At 43.8% G+C, this 20,172-nt stretch overlaps 1 protein-coding gene across 2 annotated transcripts in view; it reads right to left on the reverse strand.

Moving 5' to 3' along the window:
- PPARGC1A (PPARG coactivator 1 alpha) overlaps window positions 1-18,810 on the reverse strand; it is a 346,224-nt gene extending 327,414 nt beyond the window's left edge. The window contains exon 1 of one of the 2 annotated variants that reach the window (XR_008206611.1): window positions 18,684-18,810. Coding sequence is in view for 1 of the 2 variants with exons in the window: in XM_052682420.1 (XP_052538380.1) it covers window positions 18,684-18,770 (87 nt within the window). In the remaining variant the exon portion in view is untranslated. The remainder of the gene's footprint in view (window positions 1-18,683) is intronic. The other variant, XM_052682420.1, reaches the window with a different exon arrangement.
- Window positions 18,811-20,172: the final 1,362 nt, after the last annotated feature.

Below are 20,172 nucleotides of genomic sequence, written 5' to 3' on the forward strand. Positions count from 1 at the left end.
CCGTTTGCCTGTTTTTTTCCACAAGGCCCTCTGTCTTTCCTTACATCCTTACTTATGTTTCATGAGGGCACTCGGCTTTAAAGCCATTAACACAGCTTTCGAAAGTCTCTCTTCAGCCACAGCTTCCACAGAAATAAACTAACACAGGAAACCTATTAATGGCCAACTCACCCCCTAAATCCTCACCCCATGCCAATAGGCACAGTCACTTCTTTGAGTAGGGGGCTTAGCTGAGTCAGGGATGATAACACTGCACACCCTGCAGCATCCTACACAAATCACACACGTACCAGGCACTCTGCAAGGTCCTCCAGACTCGACTCTATCCAAGCTGTGAGACTGTGAGATGCCAAGGGGGGATTAAAAAAAAAGAAAAGCTATGAGAAAAAGGAGAGACTTCAGAGCCCAGGACAACGGCATCAGCAGCACACCTGAGAAGCACGTTGCTCACTCATCTGCATTGTGAAGGAAGGGCCTGAGCACCGCGATCCAACAGCCCTCTGCTCCAGCCTCAGCGCCTGCAGGCACAGGGCCAGCCTCGACCCACATCTCCTGACTGATCTCAGTCATCAGTCCCCAGGTGAAGGAGGAAGGAGCTGGAAGCTCCTTGGGATGAAAGGCAAGAGGACACTTCACAAAGAGCTACATGGGGACAAAGGAAGCATTTCCTGTGTGCCTACTACCTTTTGTAATGCGGTTTTGTAAGATAGAGGCATTCTTGTGTCACTTCTCTCTTCTGCTCTTACACAAGAAGCCACAGCCATCAGGCTGAGCCGGGGAACTTTCAATCCCAAAAGATATTCCAACCAATAAGGGAAAAGCTTTGACTTAAGAATCTGGAAACCTTAAAAATGTCAATATTGCATTCAAACAACTCCACTACACAACAAAGACAAGAGAATGCAGAAGGGAGCCATCCTATCCACATCAACCATACTGATGCCTAACCAGCAAATCTGAAACTCATTACAACCTAAATGCTGGTTTTGCTAACTAAAACCACTTATTTTAACTCTCCAGTAATTGTGGCCTTTATTGGAAAATATGTTACTGAGACATCGTAATTACTGATGTGTTTACAAATATGTACAATAAATGCCTTCCTTGAAAACAAATATTTAGTAAAACGTTTAAGGAAAAGGCAATAAAAGCATTGCTCTCAAAAAGTCTTCATGTTCCATAAGCTGGTCAATAGATTCAGTGTGTCCATGAAGTTCTATGATAGGTTGTACTTCAATTTTTGGATATATTTGTGAAAATTACTGATGAAAAAATTGCACTGGGAGTTGGGGCTGTTCAGTATGGAGAAGGCTCTGGAGAGACCTGATAGTGGCCTTTCAGTATCTAGAAGGGAGCTACGAGAAAGAAGGGGACAGACTCTTGAGCAGGGGCTGTTGTGACAGTCATCCAAGGGCAAGTGGTTTCAAACTAAAAGAGGGGAGATTTAGATAGGATGTTAGAAGAAAGGTTTTTAGGATAAGGATGGTGAAGCACTGGCACAGGTTGCCCTGAAAAGTGGGGGCTGCTCTGTTCCTGGAGCCACCCAAGGTCAGACTGGACAGGGCTCTGAGCAACCTGAACTAGCAGTGGTGTCCCTGCTCAGTGCAGGGGAATCAGACTAGATGGCCTTTAATGGTCTCCTCCAACTCAAATGATTCTATGATTTATGCTGCACCAAAATAAAAGTCATGCTGTAATAAAAATGCATGTTTCTGTATACATGTGAGAAGTAAAATACCTCACTATTACAAAGTAGAATACCTCACTATTACAAAGGTAATGTTACACTTTTCTTAATGTAAAAACTTGACTTAAAAGAGAGACTATTAGTAATTAATGCCTAGCAAAACAAGGGCCTCTCAGTTATCTCAATAATATACTATCAAACATCAAATTTACTGAGATAAGTGGGTTTGAAAAAGTATTTTAATTTCTAATTTCTACAGGTAAATGGAACCAACCTGCAGACACCTTAAAGAAACTTTCAGAAGGTACCACATCCCTTTGCAATGCAGATCAGGTCCTTAGCAATTTCACAGTGAGGTGAAAGGCACTAAAAAAAAAAAAATAAGCTGTGAAGATGTTTGTTGTCTGCCATTTTAAATTTGAAGGACAAAAGAGAAAAAAACAATCCATCCAGTTATTAAATCTATTTTGCAAAGCACAGGCCAATGAATTTGGTAGTTAGACAATAACTGAGAGTTTCTCAACACTTCCGTAAATATATACATGGAAAATGCTTATAAAGATAACACTTCCTATTTCTAATATTTTTTCCATTCAAAATAAACGAGGTTAGATATTCTCAGCTGATTTAAAGAAAGAGATACAATGCAATATGTAAGAGTGCTTGCGGCTGGATTCAACAGAGAAGACTGTTCAGGCAATGTGTAGTTCTGGTATTCCCAACAAGGTCTCCTGTGCCACTTTTCATATGTCACTGAAATTCTTTCTTACATATTCCTAAAGGGAAGAGATAATGAGGAAAGCAGGAGGAAGTGAAATCCAACAAATCCTGGAGTGCCCTTTCGTTTTTTGAAGAAGGCATACAGACTGGTTCTGAAGTTCCTAAATAAAAATACTGGCCTGATTTCTGCCTGTAGAAGATTTGTTAACAGGGAAACATGTCCATTGTCTAAATAACAAGGATTTCTTAAATACCTTCCTATCATTGAAAGTCATTCCTTGCAGGAGTTATCACTAGAAGCCACCCGCATTGCAACCGCTAGATGTATTAAGAAGGAAAAAGAGATGTGAAAGCACTAGCTACCTGGAAAGATTCTAAGTATTTTAAACTCCAACAGTTAATTAAGTTAATCCCATATGTTCACTTTGTAAATAAGATATAACGTTGAGAAATATGGAGGCGTGATATTTCTGGAATTAAAAAGGAACTGTACCACTAGCAGTGTCTGCCAAAGCACCTCAGAAAGGAACCGCAGCTCTGCGCAATACCAAATATACCCACCTATTTCAAAGGACTGCTCCCAAAGACACAATGCAAAAGCATCAAAATATACATGGGAAAAGTGGGCAGACGTGAAACAACATCAGCGTCCCATTCTGATGATGTGATAATGCATCAGATAAGGCGGGCAGAGAAAGGCTAACCATAAAAGGCTGAAACATGTATTTGGCAGGCTAATATTTCAGAAAAAGCGTGATATGATCCCAGTTTTAGGTTTAGTAAGTTTCAGCTACAGAAGGAGGTTCTCCATTTGTGAAGTGCATTCTGGAGATCAGATCAGCGGGCACAGGCAGAAGAAAACAGGAGTCCTAGCAAAAACAATATGAGAGAACTAAACTAAGTCCATGATTTGCCAAGGGCAGGGAACACATCAACTTCAGTGATTCTGTGAGTCTCATGATGCCAGTAGAGTCTGTCACCATCCAGAAGTCAGATCCAGAACTATGTGACTTGTCTTCTCTTATTTCAATTTCTAACATTCTGGATCACAAAGAAAAATGAAAACGCAAAACTAACAGTTCAAAATCTAGAAAAGAATTAAAAGAAATACTCTAATTCAAGACTAATGGAGGCTTTATGATTTTAGACAATTTGAATTTAAAGCTCTGGCACAGAACCACTGGTAATGGCTTACCCTTTTTCTGAACGCATCACGGCTGTTTCTGAAAACTTGACTAACAGAAAAAGAGAGCCAACGCTGAGGGATACAGAGAAGAGCCAACCACCAATGAATCATCTGAAGGCATCCCCGATGCACATAATTACCATCCCATTAAGCAACAGTCATTGCAATTAAGTATTGTTTGGCTTAAATCAGTTACCTGGAATGTCTTCTGATCAGGCCTGTTCCAATTAAGTGGCACTTACTTATTACCCTAATCATGCTGTATCAGTTCAAAGCAGCATAGCACAGCTTCACCTTGAAAACAATCAGCCTAACATTTGGCAACCAAAAGCAATAGCCCTCGAGTTCCCAAATGAAAGAAAACAGGTATCTAAGCATAAAGCATTGCTATATTGTCTTCTCACATTTGCTTTTGTCTCTACAATTCTACTCATGTAATTATTAAAGCTGCTACCAGTTGAAGAAGTTCTGTTTTAAAACAAAAGCCAGATTAAATGCATACTAAATGCCACACGTTGTGCTACTCCCTAACAGGAAGATGCTAGGGAGAACATTAAACACCAAATCAGTAGGACAATGCTTAAATCTCTAATTACAATTTCATTTGTAAAAACTGAAATATCTGTCCTCCCACACAGCTGGCTGTGTGTGTCAGTTTTAAGCATGTTTTGCCATACTAACTTAACTGAGTTCAATGTTTCAGTATGCATAGCTCTTCCGTTTCCAGTATTATTTTTTGCTCATTCAAAACCAATAGATTTCACTAGAAAAACAACCACACTGCTTCTTACCTGTAACGATTTAATTAAGGCACATATAAAAATTTATTTAAGAATATGTTACACAGATGGCATTTTTACTGCTTGGCAGTAAAATAACTGTAGTTTTCAGACAGACAAGCACATCTAAATAAATATCAAATTGTGCATAGCAACATGACTGTGTATTTCAGTTTTAAGTTGATGGATAGAAAGAAAAAGAAAGCAAACAACTGTTTGTTGTTGCTATCTCAGGCAGTGAGAGTCCTAAACTTTTCAACCTGAACTTCAAGAGCCAACTTTTAGGTCCATGTTGACAGAGATTTCTTACGTCTTCTCCTAACAATATGAGTTCTGGAATTCCCCTCATTTCACATTCAGTTGCTACATCCCAGATTTACAAATACACATCTACTGTATACAAAGGGTGGTGCTGAAGAGAGCCACCCAACTCAGCCTTCCCCCTGCCCAAGCAGCAGACGATGCTGGTACACTGACATGCTTGCCTACTGCAGTAATCAATCTATAGGTATGCTGAAGTGCACATCTCTCTGCTGCTTTTGTTATCTGAGCTAGTTCATTTAGAACTGTCTCAAATAATCCTACACAGCACTACGCATTTCCGGAGAGCTTACCTAAAGCCTTACTGAAAGGCACCTTGCTTCTCACACACATGTGCTTTCAGAAAATAAGACTCAGCACCTTTGACAAATGTTACCATAAGCCCTCTGGACTCAGCTCTAAATACAGTCATCACTTCCAGATCAGAACTCTCAGTGGCTGCTGACTGTTTACAGGGAATTATTTCAGGCTGTTTCATCTTGCAGATACCAGGATAGGCCTGTTCCAGCCTTCAGCTCCAGCTTGTAAAATCTGCAAGCAAAATACGCATCACCAGATTTCATTTTCTAGGAGAAAACATGGGCACTGAGGCTGCATAGCCTGCATGAAGTCCCTGCTCTATGGGCTGGGTAACAGACAGAGCATGCAAGGCCTATTTAAAAAAATACATATATATACGTATATAATACATACATATATATATATATATATTTGTATGTATATATATATATGCAGCAGGTCTCCAAAGCTTCATCTGTAGTTAACAAACATGATAAGAAGACACCATTAAAAAGAGACATCAATTACAGTCATCAGTTTTTGTGACAATAGGTAATACTTTCCGTAACACAGCCTAGCAAGGTTTCAGGAGCCAACACTATTCAAAAGATTTATTTTTGCTTCATTTTTCCCAGTTCAAGCTAGTGCTGCGTACATTTGGAGTTACTCATGCACTACCTAGAGAAAGAGGGAAGCACTGGGACGCTACTGAGGGGGCACACAGCAAGCTGGCTAAGTGGCACATACGTAACACGTATCACACAGAAAGTCCTGCTCCCACACAATGCATCTATCACTGCCTCTTTGGTGCAGGCATTATAAGCATGTGAAAAGCCTAGAACAGTCTCAAAGATCCAAAGTTAATAAAAAATGCTCATTTATACACAGTGAATATGAAAAGATAACTTTCCTGAAAGGAGCAGAAACTAAGTAATGTGCTGTTACATACGTGTGTAACTTAACTAGAGGACTGGCATCTCATCACTAAAAATATCCAGTAATTTTAACTCAAATATTTGATAAGACTACTTGTTCAGTAATTATGCATCTGCAGAAGACTTTCTGCAAGGCAGCTGATTTATTACAGCATGACTTTGAGATTTAAGTATTAAGAAGATGCTATATAAGAGCACATTAAGTGCATTAAAATGGGACTAAGAGATATTATAAGACACTCGTCGATGAGGAATTAGCACAGAGGAGAGATGTTTCTCCTGAGTTACAAGAAGGTGCGAGGCTTCATGTCACTCAACATATCAGAGATTTAAAGACACTAATGACAAAATCAGTGCACAGAAATCAGAGTGCAAAGAGTTACTCACATAGAAAAAGACTGGTTTAACAAAACATGCTTGAATATAACAAAGTGCTAAGCTACAGAGTATTGAGCAGAAGAGTTACTGAACGTACAAAGTAAAAGACTGTATCCTGCACAGTAACGTGGTAAAATGGCAAGGTTTGCACATCTCAGACTCAACTGAGCTTTCGTTAAGTAATCTGAATCTTGAACAGAGTGAAGATGCAGGTTAAGCATTAAGAGTTCTTCTCTTCAGTGCTGAGAGCATGAAAAAGAGCAATGCTGGAACATTATGCCATATTTGTGACAACCAACTTGCCTAAGGAGAAATAAAAAAAATTGGAAGGAAAATGGAAAAGTTACACAAATATACTCAAGGTCTGCAAACAACATCCTCCAGTCCAGTCTTGAAGAGGTCACTGATCAGCTTAGTAAAAAGACGACTCAGCGATATCTTCAGTAAAACTAATTTTTGAGGTAGGAAAAAAACCAAAAAGATACTTTCCTACCTACCATCTCAAGTCACAAAGAGAATCTCTTCCTAGAAAGCGAATTCTGAACAACTCTACTGAAAAACAGAGCTCTGTAAAGAAAGCAAATAACGAGAATGATTAACCAGTGCAGTAAGCTTCAAAGGCTCTACTTCCATAATTCTTGGTGCCTTCCTTCAAATAAATACCTAATGTCTGCAAAATTTTCTGGTCAAGTACAAGTCAAACACTGACCACAGCTTCAATTCAAGACTGAATAATAAGTAATGGCTGCATCATCTGCTCTATCTCAGAGGATAAACTGCAGCTTTACCAAACTGTACTATTCTCAAAACCAAATCTCCTCACTCCTCTCTACACATGCAATTGTGAAGCATGCAAATTACAAACAGTATCAGTACCTAAGATGATTCTTGAAAAGATGTCTTTAATTTGCCGTATATTTTACCACTGAGGACGAGACAACTGAAGAATTTATCACCTTAGCTACCTTGGTTATATCATTTCCCTCAGACAGTGTTATCTCCTTGTCTCCCACATAAGAGTCATGCTGTTATCAAAGTCTTTGTCACTAAACAATTATTTCCTTTTATGATTTCTTCTGGTTGGTCAAAGATAAGGGCTTACAATAAGCTCCATTACTGTGGCAACCAAGTAAGAGTAATACTAGAACAGACATAACTAAGCTGAAGTAATCAGCACCATTAATAACCTTTTGATTACTAATCAAATACAGATCTGATTTTTGTTTTCACTTTGCTTTACATCTTCTAAACTACAAAAGAATAAATATTCCTATAAAAAGGTTTCCTCTATATCCTAGTCCTTTCGTTGTCTTGCTTTTTGTCCTATACTTCAGGATTTTCCACAACAAAAAAGTCTTCCATTAAAAAGAATCCTTAAAAAAAAAAAAAAAACCACCATTTTCTCTGGTGGCAAGATTAATTAAATATCATAGTATGAAATTTCAGGGTTTTTTTAATTTTAAATCTAAGAGTATTCCTGAAGACAGAAAGACAAAAATCACATATACTGATTTCTCCTTTAGAAACAAACAGCATAACTTGAGACAGCTGTTGGGACAAATACAGTCCATGGAATTAATAACTGGAAAAAATATATTCAAAAATAAGAATATAATGTGGTAAGGTCTTAGAAACTTGCGCTGCAAATAACACTGCCACATCAGTTCTTCATTCTGAGCAACTGCTAATCCACAGGCATTCTGGTTACATGGCAGCTAAAAACCCTTTACAGAAAAATCTGAAATCATTGTTCAGCTTGCTGTGATTTTGGAAGAGAAGTACATGATTTCCTCGTTCCTGCAAAACCCGGGCGCACAGCACTCTCTTCTGAACATGCAGTGCTTTCCTCCTGGCCCCTCTCAGAGGGAAGGCATCCAAAGCACCACGTATGAAACGCCCTGTGAATTGCAGGACAAGGAACTCAGAGCAGAATATGGGTTGGATGGTTTCACAGATACGTATGTTTGCAACCTCCACGAGTACTTTATAATTTATAATGAACTCTCCATCATCTTTCCAAATACACAATTCTGCAATTCAAATTACAAGACTGTGTAATCAGTCTTTTTGTTTATTTGTCTGTATTGCAAGCTTATAGTTGCAGTAGTCCTAAAGTAGTTGAATGCTGCTCAGAGTTCATAGCTCACTGGAGGCTCACTGACTACTCCAGAGACACTTCTGTACATCCAGGTCTTTGCTGTGCAATGCATCGTGCAGCCCTACTATATGCACGTTGCTCCTCTTCAACAAATAGCTCTCTATTTTGTAAGACACTTACTTGCAAGAGTAACAAAAATTGAGTTGCTGCCAGTTCTAGTTTCATCCTTCACCATTTACTTTATGTAACAATCAAAAGTAAAAAAGAAATCACAAAGCTGAATTCTCTCGTACAGAAAGTCCCCTTTTTCACACCAACTGTGTTGTGCCTACCAGCAGATGGAAAAATAGGCAAACATCAACTATAAAGGGACAAATCACCACGCTAAACACAAAAGGGAAAAGCATGTCTGAAAAATGAGCAGGGTTTTTCAGAGAAGTTTTCACCTAGAGAATTCCTTTCAATAAAGACAACAGCCAAAGATGAATAAAAAACTGAACGAGACATGAGAAGTATTTGCCCATACAGATTTGGAAAGACTGTGAGCTGCCTCATAAAATGTTTGAACAACCACATTAATATACAGTATGCACTAAGATAATCTACTGATTTTTATTTGCCAGTTTTATATTAACATCAACAACTGTTCATTTAGATACCAAGTATTTCTTATGTCTCAAGATGTAACGAGGCAACCAACAATTTTCCATGATATGACCAAAATTCTCCTTACAATGATGTACTTCATGCTAATAAAACCTTTTTCTAAATGCATCCTCTTAGCCCAAACAAAACTAAAAAATTAAAATAGAAAAGGAGCGATTCATAAACCTCCCCTCGTAACTTTTCTTCTCCAAAAAAGCCGCACATCTGTTTTCACAGCTGGAAATAATTCAACCATTGGTAACCAGAGAAAAGCTTCAGCATGTTAAAATGCTCTAGCCAGAAACTGGCGGTCCAGCAAAGGCAGATACTATGCCAGCACAATCTGAGCAGCTGTTAGGACAACCTTTATTTATACTGAAAGGGCACAAGACATCCTGACGCTACTGCTACTAGAACTGCACATCTTAGCAGAAACACCCTGCTGGCTGGAGTCGGGCAGTGCAAGAGAACAACGCGCATGTTACCCATGGCTCTCTGAGAACAGCAATGTGCAATCATTCACTCTCTACCCACTTTTCTACAGCAGACTCCACAAGGCTCAAGCTTCTGAAAAAAAAAAATCCTTTGTAAATAATTTTTAATACAACTGTTATTATGAGTGTCAGAAAAAAAATCAATTAACAACGCTGCCCTAACTCTTTAGAAAAATAGGATTTAGATAAATAGAAAAAGATTATGTCAGTTCTTTTACGGTATTATTTTTATTCTGAAAGTGACATCAAAGAGCCACAAGCCTCTCCCCTTTTTTTTTCCCCTTCTTCTGGCTTTGACATCACACGAAGAAAAAAGTATTCCTTTCCCTGTTCCTTGCATAGCTGGAGCATCCAAGCCTCTGCCTGCTGTTATCATTTCCTACCCTCGAATATGAATTATTTTAATCCTCCAGCAATTAACAGTCTCTTGGATGAAAATAAAGAAGGCTAGAAGTGCAACCTCACTTTTGTTTTCCTCCTTTATTTGGTCAGTAGTTCATTTACTCATTGCTGTAAACAACTTAAGCACTGAAGTGTGTGTGTGTCCTACTTATATTTTTTTTTATTTTAAATACCTTTGCATGTTTTCAACTTTTTTTGTTTGTTTGCTTGTTTTTTAAATCTTGCTTACACTTCAGAAGGAGTTTCCTGTCCTTAAGCATCTTTCATGCACAGCTTTCTGTCACTGTACAAAATCTCACGTTTTAATGCACTACTACTCATTCCATTACAAGATCTTCCTAGGAAAGGAAAAGGAATCATCTTTTATTTGCAAATCCACTTAATAAAGAAAGAAACTGAACTGGCAGTAAACAGTACTATAAACATTGCTGAGTTTCCTTGATCTCTTCATTGCTTTCTTGTTCCCACTGCTATAATTACCATCAATACTTCTAATGTACTGCAAGTACACTAAGTGCTTAACAAACAAGAGGGAAGCAAGGTTTTCTGACCTGAAGATATAGCTGTCTAAGCCCCAATCCAACACACCACACACATTTTAAGCAGTTCTTTGGACTACAAGCATTTACTGTTCAGAAATCAAGTGGTCTGCTGCGTCAAGGCCTAAGCAAACTATGAGCATATAGAGGTGGCAGGCAGATACAGTGAGAAGCTTCATGAATAAAAAGTCAAAGTCCAGCAGGTACTTCAAGTCATGTGCAATCTGACTCTTAAAGAGAAAAAAAACAGAAAGGAAGGAAGAAAGAAAGAAATGGTTGAAGAGGGCTGTATAGTTGGAGTGAGGTTTTACAATCCAGATACACCTCTGAGATTGTAAACTATTGGGTCCAGGGGCCCTGTGACAACAGGGTGTATTTTTGGAGCCACGCACACATTTCTAAAACCAAGTACCAGCAGCCCCTCAGGAATGACTGCTACAATAGATGCCCATTCCAAGCTTCAGCAAGACTAAAAGCCACACTGCAAATACACAGAGTCATATCCTAACATTCCCATCCTTCCCAGTCCAAGGGAGTGTTTGGGAGAGGGAGAAGGGGTGGGGAAGAGTTTTGGTAAAAACTTCGCATCAGCATTCTGGTCTCAGAAAAAAGGCTTTAATGCTGAACACTGTATCCTGAACTGCAAGTTACATTAGTTCCATTTTATCAGCCTTTTTTTCCTCCATAATTGCTTTACCTATAATGTTTTAGAGTGAAGAAAAAGACCTGTATAGTCTTTTTTTTTTTTCTTCTAACTATTAAAAGGATTAAAAAAACTATTGTTTATCTGGCCTACAGACTAAAGAATGCAGCAGAGTGATGACTGGTTTTTCCTCAGCTTGTTCCCTAGCTGTCCATGCACAAAATAAATCTACTCATTTTTAATGATTAGATAATAATGGCATTCAAAAGAGAAAAGCTTAAGTAATCTTCTCTACTGGTTCACCATCTCTCAGTAAAAGGGTGAAGCGTGGGGATGGCAAAAATTGAAAAACAAAAACAAAAAAAAGCAGTGCTGCTGAGAATCAACCCAGACAACCATGAAATCTGGCATCATTTATTAACAGAAAGAGTCCTCATAGCATAGCAAGCATGGAAAAGCTAAATTACCTGAAGGCCTTAAAAAGGATCAACAGGAAGTCGCAACATGTGAAGCATTAAACACTGCAAAATACGGACTTTGAATTGTGCGTATTTTTTTAAGTAGTTGCAAGATGAGGAGTGGCTGAGAAAAGTCAATACAGGGCGGTCAACCAGGGGGTATATGGCATACAAGATGGTATTACCAAGGAACATTTTGGAAAAAATGCTGCTGAACCCAAGTAGAAATGTGATGTGCTTTGCTGACTACTGCAGTGTCTCCTTCGTACTGCTCTTATTCCTTCCCACAGCCAGGACCCAGACCATCAGTCCCAAAGCAGCAGAAAAACCTCACATCACCTTCGGTAGGCTTAGGATGCCACTTCAAACACATAGCCTTCCCTTCTCTCTGCTACAATTTGAATCTCAATCTTTTCATCCCAGATTGCTGTAAAGCAATTTCTACATCACCAGTGCCATCTGTGGCCCACTCTCCCCTTCTAGAAGATTCATACAGGTGAACATCGACGATGAAATCTTGGAACAAAGACTAGAGAAGCGATCTGCAGTTTTAAAAGTGCAGATATTTTGTGGCGTGTATTTTGTGAGTGGGACACTTAAACCCTCTATAAACAATTACTAAATTGTCAATGGAATTCAATAAATGTTGTTTTAAAAAAACTAATTATTTGTTACAATAACCAGCTACTATTGCCATTTTGTATCTGAAGGTTTGTAAACTACTTCCATTTGAGAAGTAATTGATTCCATTTTTATCATTTGCTCAAGTTTATGTGGTTGTTCACATCCAAAGAGATGATAACATCTATTTGCAGCAAATTATACATTATAATTCCTCATTCAAAAGCTGTAATGGAAAACAAAATGCTAATTTATGCTGTAAACGGAAGTACAGAATCATAATCACTCATTGTTAACATTAGGAACTAAATTGCTCTTGCAAATAATAAAATGGGTTAAAAATGTGGAGGGCTTTTGTGAGCCAAAGTACCAGTGCCACTTACTCGCTCATGTGTTATATTACAAGCAATCAAATGAACCTTTTCTCTCCATGCCAACACAAACTACCCCTTTTTGAGGGAAAGAATAATGGCCTTGTGATTGCGAGGTAAGGATGCATGTCGGGCGCCCATCCTACCCTTGAGCTTCTCAGCTAGCTTCCCAAACATGGGCCTTCCTGTGCTCCCAGTGAGGTAAGCTGCACCGTGCCCAGGGACTGCCCACACCAGCAAGCGATGCAGAATCACGAGCAGCCCAACAGCTGCTGCAGAGGAGGCATCATGGACACTATGCTTCACATCACACACACCTGAGAGCGAGGTTTGCTTACCTTAGCAACGGCCCCATCTCACCAGTTTAACATTCATTTTGTACGTCAAACGGTGTTAGAAGAGCTCCCTGGAGTACAACTCCCAGTTCAGTTCTATCCGAAAGGAATTCCACTCATCTACTGACAGACCCATCCATAACGTAACCCAAGGCACTGCAGTCAGGATGTGCAGGTTGCAGCACGCTCCTGCTCCCGAGTGAGGGGCTGGTGTCAGCACATCTCTTGCACTGCAGATCCCCAGGAGCTCGCTCAATTTCTCCTCCCAGATTAGGACCACCATGTCACAAATGCTATATCCAGACCACGAGCCACTCCGTTATTAATCTCTTTTCAGCTGAATTTTACCTTTGGAGCAGACACGGTAACTGCCATTTGTAGAGAACACAGAGCCTAAGGCAAAAAAAATGTTGTGGAAGTATTGGCTTTCCTTCCTTTTTAGCAATTTTACAGTCCTATAGGCTTCAAACATACAAGAAGATTTGCTCACACAGCAAACAGACACATCAGAGGAAATAAAAAACCACCAGCACATTAGGACTGTGCACCTGCTCTTCCACATTTCATTAAGTCTCCACACCTAAACGTACGTCAGGTTCTCTCCTCTGTGCATCCGTTGTGCTGGTATCCCTCAGTGATACCTTCTGGTCATAGCGAGACAAACTGGATTGCAAGCATCCACATTGCCTCAGGAAAAACACACTAAAAAAGCCATTAACTTTTGGTAAGTCAGGTCAGATGATTATAATCTAAATGATAAATGCCAGATAATAGGTTCAAAAACGTGTATATTTTTAAATAAGCTGCCATTTGTCAACAAGCCTCTCCCAGCTTACATTATACAGCTCAAATCCCAGCAAAACAGTTTGCTTGCCAGCTTTTCTTCAGATACTAGTATTAGGAAATACAATTATGTTATCAAAAAAAAAAAAAAAGAAAGAAAGAAAATTGCTTTTTAGGTGACCAAAAGAAAGTTCCCCTGCTTCACGCAGTAAATCATTTTACTGTTGCCCTTTTATATTTAATACCCTTCTGCAGTCCACATTTATCTCTACACTAGCAAAGTGTACTCATTGATTTCCTATGGTCTCTCTGGAAGAAAGTTCTGCTTCCCTGATGATGAGTACAAAGGGTGGATGACCCCGTTCTCATTCCAATGCAAACCCTGCACTTTTACATTTCTGCTTAGACCACATGAACATCTGACCAGCTCAGAACTCCCTGCCCTCTTCCTACAGAATATGTTGCCAGACCTACTGACATTTTCTCCCCCATGGAACTATTTTTCAGAATCCTGTCTTATGAATATAGCACTAAAATGCATTTGTTCATCACAGACATAATTGTTCCTCAAGATTTACACCTGAGATTTTCTTCCAAAGGAAAAAAAAAAAAAAAAAAGAAAAAGCCTAAAAAATCATTTTGCCCATATGTTGCATGTTATCTTGCTCCACTGCACCACTATTTACCTGTTTTTGCTCTCAGGCAAAAGAGAATTACCTGCACCCAGTTCAAACTGTGCTTTCCTGCCAGGTAAGACAGCCATCAGAACGTACTGTTTGTACATCCAGACTGCAGATGGTTTTATTAAGCAACAACCAGAACAATGACACAGGAAGCGGACAGAAGACGTGTTCTGAAATCTGCTCTCTGAAATGCTATGCAGTGGTGATCCCAATCTTTGCAAATACACGGCACCATTCATCACTGATTGACACGTTTTAATATTCATGTACCGAATGACAGATTCATGCATTACCCTCTGACAGAAATAAGTTTTAATTTTTTAAGTTTGTTTCTTTTTTTTATTATCGGCACCTGAGTTATTTAAGCCCAAACTAGCTTCTTTCTCAGTATCCCATTGCTTACCCTTTGTTGAGAAGCTCAGTCCCTTCAGTTTCACTTTCGGTTTCACTGTGTCCCATTTCCCCACTCTGTGCACCAGCACACATCGCCCCCTGGAGTCAGGGAAAATTTCAAACCCAGGAATAACTTTTTAATGGCCAAGTCTGCTCTGTGAATACTGAACCAGCACAGAAAGAACAGCAGTACTAACTTAGTTCTGAGTCTTTGGAATTTGCAGAAACATTACACGTTGCCCTAAAATACAGCTGAAATGGAGTGACTGTTTTATTCCGCTGTCTTTCAAAGCCAAACAAAATTTAGACCTTCATTTAAGAAGGTCTACAAAAATCTGAGCCAGTTGTCCAATAGAGCAGCTCTCATTCAACATCCATGTGTGTATATACACGCTGTATGTCACATAAGTGCAGTGTGCTAGCACAAACACATATTTTTTCACACCTGCACAAACTCCCAGTTCTGTTATCCGAAGAAAAAAAATAATAATCCAGAAATTGTAAACAAAAATATATCCAAAAGTCTCATTGGTTATAGGCCAAAACTGACATAGAACCACTTGACTTTCTCTAGTTAGAAGATGAAAATGTGTACGAGCAACGTACATTGAGAAAGCATCCCCAAAAATAGTGGCTGAATGCTCTAATCCCATTGGGGTGCTTCTGTTTTCAGGCATGGAAAGACAAAAAGATAAGCCACAAAGCCAGCTCTCACATTCATCCTTTACCAGCTTACCTACAAAACACATTCCATACAGTGTATCACACAAAGCACAGCCTCTTCTGAGGACGCAGCACAAAGCGATGGTGCCAGCTAACAAGCCCTCCGTGCACAGGGCAGGGAAAGCTCTGAAATACTGGCACTCATTCAGTAGCACGCTCTCATCTTACTTCTGTACTGCAGGGATTTTCTTGAGGCCGAATTAAAATAAGCGTCCAGATTTATGCCTTAGTCACACAATTTCATTCCTCAACAATTACACTTCAAATGATTCTCAAGCGCTTCCCAACCATATAGATTCAGTAATACAACAGCGTAGACAGTTCTGGACTGGAGAGCGAAAAATAATTAATACAAATATGCTGTCAGTTCAGCAAGGAACGATAGGTCGTGCCCAAGAATATAACTACTGCTCTTCCGAGGCCAAACACCCCCCTCTACAGTGCTTAGAAATATCTGTCCCTATGACCGCTAATGAAGAGACAGACAGGAAGAGATTTTCAGCGAGTCAGAAGCCAGACTCCTGAAGTTGGTGGTGAAGAAATACAAAACAAAGAGCAAGAAGTAGCATCTCTATTGACAGCCTAAACTGCAGATCACAGGATGATTCAATAGGAAATCTGCTGCACATTCCTTCGGCTCAGGTTTACACAGGTTGTCAAAGACAACACAGGCAGAGCTGTGCCACCACAATTCAGCTTTCAGGATTTACATCTGTGAGTTTGCCTAGCCTGGAATCTATCGCGTTGGTTATGTGCCTCCACCAAAATAGCCATAAAAAGGATACCACGCTTGAGGGTCTCGGCTAACGCTTATGGAATTTTCTCCAGAAATGTAAAGAGGTCATATTTGTAACTATTAGAGAGCCTGATTTTCCAGAAGACTATCTCAGAAATTGATTCAATACAGACTTCATCAAGCTTCTAGACACAATTTTTCTCATGCGAGCTTCTCTGTGATGCGCTTTTGAATTTAATATGCAAATGGGGAAAGTTCCTTCCAAGGACATTACCAACAAATCACTCACGTAGCGTTGTGCTTAAAAATGAGCTGCAATAATGCATCAAAATATACCAGTTGGAACTGATCGCTGAACCCTGCAGAACTGTGGAGCCAACATCCCGCCTGCTTTCAGAGCCGTCGGATGCCGTGCGATGCTTCTGGAAGAAATCTCTGCTCTCTCTAACCTTACAGGTTCCGTTATTAAGTCCTGCTCTGATTTCTTGTCCTCTCATTAAAGCACACCCTGAGATACCAGGAAAAGACCCTGTGTAAGCGATGGCCGGACTGCTGTCACACAAAGGATCCTTTTACCTTGTACTACGTGTTGAGAGCGCATTGTATCGATCTAGGAATAAAACCTATTTTTCCAGTAGTCAACCCATCTCAGCACTTTGTTTCAAAGTTTCTCCATTTGCTGTTTTGTTTTAAAAGGAGTACACGAAACAAATTCTACTCCGGCAATGTTGCTATATTTAGCAAGAAGAAAACGGTTTGCAAGCTTTTTTCTTTTTGGATGCAGCTCAGGTAAAACAAACAAACGTGAACATGGCTGACAGCTTTAAGCCAAGCCTGCCTTCGTAAGTGTTAAAACTTGGGAGGAAATCTATTTGCAGCAAAATCTCACATTCATTTTGATTTCATATTCAGACTAACATGTGCTGCTAATCCTCAGCTGGTGAGTCTGACTGATGTAAATGCGAGCGTAATATGGGAAGGATGAAAATAGAAAGGAGCCTTGAGCGCCAGAAAGAATATGTGCCTTAAAAATCCTTCTCATCTTCATCCCGAAAGTGGCGCGAGCTCCTCCGCTCCCGTGTAACGATCACACCTCCTTCTGAACTCCTCTCCTAATCATGCATATTTAATTCAACTTTGTCTATGTATCCTACGGTGTACACAGCCCTTCTATAAATAGACCCTTCGCATCCCAGATCACCTCCCCGCCTTCCCCTCAGTCACAGCTCAGCGCCGGCACTCAGATCGAGCCGCTCCGGGTCTGCCGGCACTTCTCTGCCCTTCACTGTGCCACGGGCTCGCTCTCCCACAAGGACCCAAGGAGCCTCCTAACAACGCCACGCTCCTACGGAACTGTGTTTCGCTACGGAACGAAACTAACTTTAGACGAGGGAACTGGTTTAAACCTGATTTTATTGTCTGCGTCCCCAACCGTTTCCCTCCTCCGGTGGCTTCAAAGGAGCTCGGTGTGACGCCTCCTTTGTAGCGGCGCAGCCCCCCCCCGTCCCCGCCGCTCGCATTACCGCGGTACCGGGGCGCGCACCGCCCGCCCGCCCGGCACAGCCCAACTCCTCCGGGCACGGCCCAACTCCCGGGGCCGGGCGGGCAGCGCGGGCACCCGGCGGCCGTCAAGGAGCCCCGGCGGCCGCGCCCCGTAAACCGCCCGTCACAACTTCGCGGGGCTCCGGCGGGCGGCGAGGCGCCGCGTTACGTGCCACGAGGCGGCCGCGCGCCCGCCGCCCGCGCCAAAAGCGGCACCGGGAGCCCCGCCGGCTGCCGGCGGAGCGGCGCGCTCCTCGCGGCCCGTTCGCGGAGGCGGGAACGGCAGCGCGCTGCCTCAGCGCCCGGCCGCGCGGCGTAACCCGCGGCGGCTCGGTGGGGCACCGCGCCTCCCGGAGAGCGGGGCCGCGCGGCTCTCCCAAGCCCGGCAGAGGGAAGCGGAGCCCCGGCCCCGCGCCGCCGCCCCGTCCACTCAACTTTTCCGCTCGCTCCCCCCCACCCCGCCGGTGCCGGGACCCCTCCGCGCGCGGCGCGGCGCTGTAGACTTGCACCGAACGAGCGCCGGGGGCAGCAGACCACGGCGGCTGTTTAATTACCGCTGCTCCGAAGCCGCCCGGCACGGCTCGCTGCCCCTCGGGCGCGGCGCCCGGCCCTCCCCCCCGCCGCCCGGCCCGGCGCGTGCCCCGCGCTGCACAGTCATCAAAGTTCGGTGCGCGGGGACGAGGCGGGAGCGCCCGGCAGCGGAGCGGCGGCAGCGCCCAACTCCTTCGTCCGGCCCGAAAGGAGCCCCGGGCACCCGCGGCCGCGCGGAGAAGAAGGGGGCCCCTCGCCCCGCAGCTCGGCGAGGAGTTCCCCCGCTCGCCCGAGCCGCGCCGGGCAGCGCGGCTCTCCCCATCCTGTGGGGCCGCCGGGCACGCGTGGCACAAAACGGGGCTGCTCCCAACCGCCCGCCGCGAGCCGAGCGCTCGGCTCACCTGGTTGTAGGAGGTCTCCCAGGAGGCGGTGTAGTTGTAAAAGAAGGAGGAGAAGAACGCGTCTTCCGACAGCCCGCAGCCGGCCATCCTCCGGGCGCACCGCTCGCCGGGCGGGCACGCAGCAGCCGGTGCACGCGAACTCTCGCCGCCTCTTCGCGCGGTCGCCGGTGCCGGTGCTGCCGCCGCAGAGCGCGCTTCGCCCTGGCGGCAGCCGGGGGACGGGAGCGGACCGGAGCGGGAGGCGGCGAACGCGGCCGGAGGAGCCGAGGGCAGCGCCGGGTGTGCGTGTGTGTGTGTGTGTGTGTGCGCGGCAGTGTAGAAGCACTGAGCGCCGCGTCACGTGTGCGCGCTCGCTCCGCCGCCGCCGGGCGCGGGCTGCGCTACGGCCGCCGGCACCGCGCCGCGCAGCCCCGCCATCCCCTCCGCCCGCCTTCCGCGGCGGCGCCGGCAGCGAGGGGCGCCGGTGGGACCCGCGGCCGCAGCGCGGCGGCCGAGCAGCGGGCAACTGGCGCCGCGCCTCCCCCGCGCCGCGCGGCGCCGCCCGGCCTCCCGCCGCGGCCCGCCCCCCCCCTGCCCCGCCCCCGAAAAGTTGGGGCCCCGCGGCCCGGCCCACGCCTCGCTCTGCCCCGGGGCATCCCTGCGGCCGGCGGCTCCCGAGCGCGGGGATCGCTTTTGGTTTTTATTTCGCACGGCGGAGCGCTGCCCGCAGCTGCGGGGCGTCCCGCGGGCGGCCGCGCGCGTGCGGCCGCGGCTGTCGGAGCGGCACCGAGAGCCGAAGCCGGCGGCGCAGCGCTCGCGGCGCGGGTCCGGCACGGGGGGCCGCCAGGCAGCAGCAGGTGGGGGCGGCGCGGGCCTTCGCTGCTCCGACTGCACCGCGCGGCGCTTCGGCAGCTGGGACGTCTTGCTCGCTGCTGATGCTGGTGTTGGAAAGCAGGTAGCTGCAAGGGGAAGGGAGACAGATAGCGTAGCTGTACTTTTTCACAGGGTATTTAGCAGCTTTCATATAATAATATCTTTGCCGTAAAAAAAAAAAAAAAAAAAAAAAAAAAAAAAAACGTAAGATCACAGGGGACCTCTGGAGATCCCCTATTCCAACCCCCTTCTAAAACAGGTTCTCCACAGCACGTTGTGCAGGAAAGCACCCAGGTGTGGGTTTGTATTATCTCTGGAGAAGGAGACTTGACAGGCTCTCCAAGCAGGCTGTGCACTGGCTCTGTCATTCCCACAGGAGAGAAGTTTTCCCTCACATTGTATGGAACTTGCTGTGTTCCAGTTTGTGCCCACTGCTCCTTATTTTGTCACTGGGCATCACCTAAAAGATCCCCATCCTATTGCCTCCCATACTCTAGTTATTCCTGAGTTCCTCCTCCCTCTTTTCCTCTCCATGTTTGTCTTTCCAACCACAATTCCACAGCAGGCTGGAGGTTTGCTGAATGACACCCAGAAGCCCTCAGCCAGCAATGGAGAGGCCAGGGCAGGTTTCTGCCAC

This window comes from Tympanuchus pallidicinctus, unplaced genomic scaffold (assembly GCF_026119805.1).
Source record: "Tympanuchus pallidicinctus isolate F22 unplaced genomic scaffold, pur_lepc_1.0 scaffold2, whole genome shotgun sequence".
Classification (NCBI taxonomy): domain Eukaryota; kingdom Metazoa; phylum Chordata; class Aves; order Galliformes; family Phasianidae; genus Tympanuchus; species Tympanuchus pallidicinctus.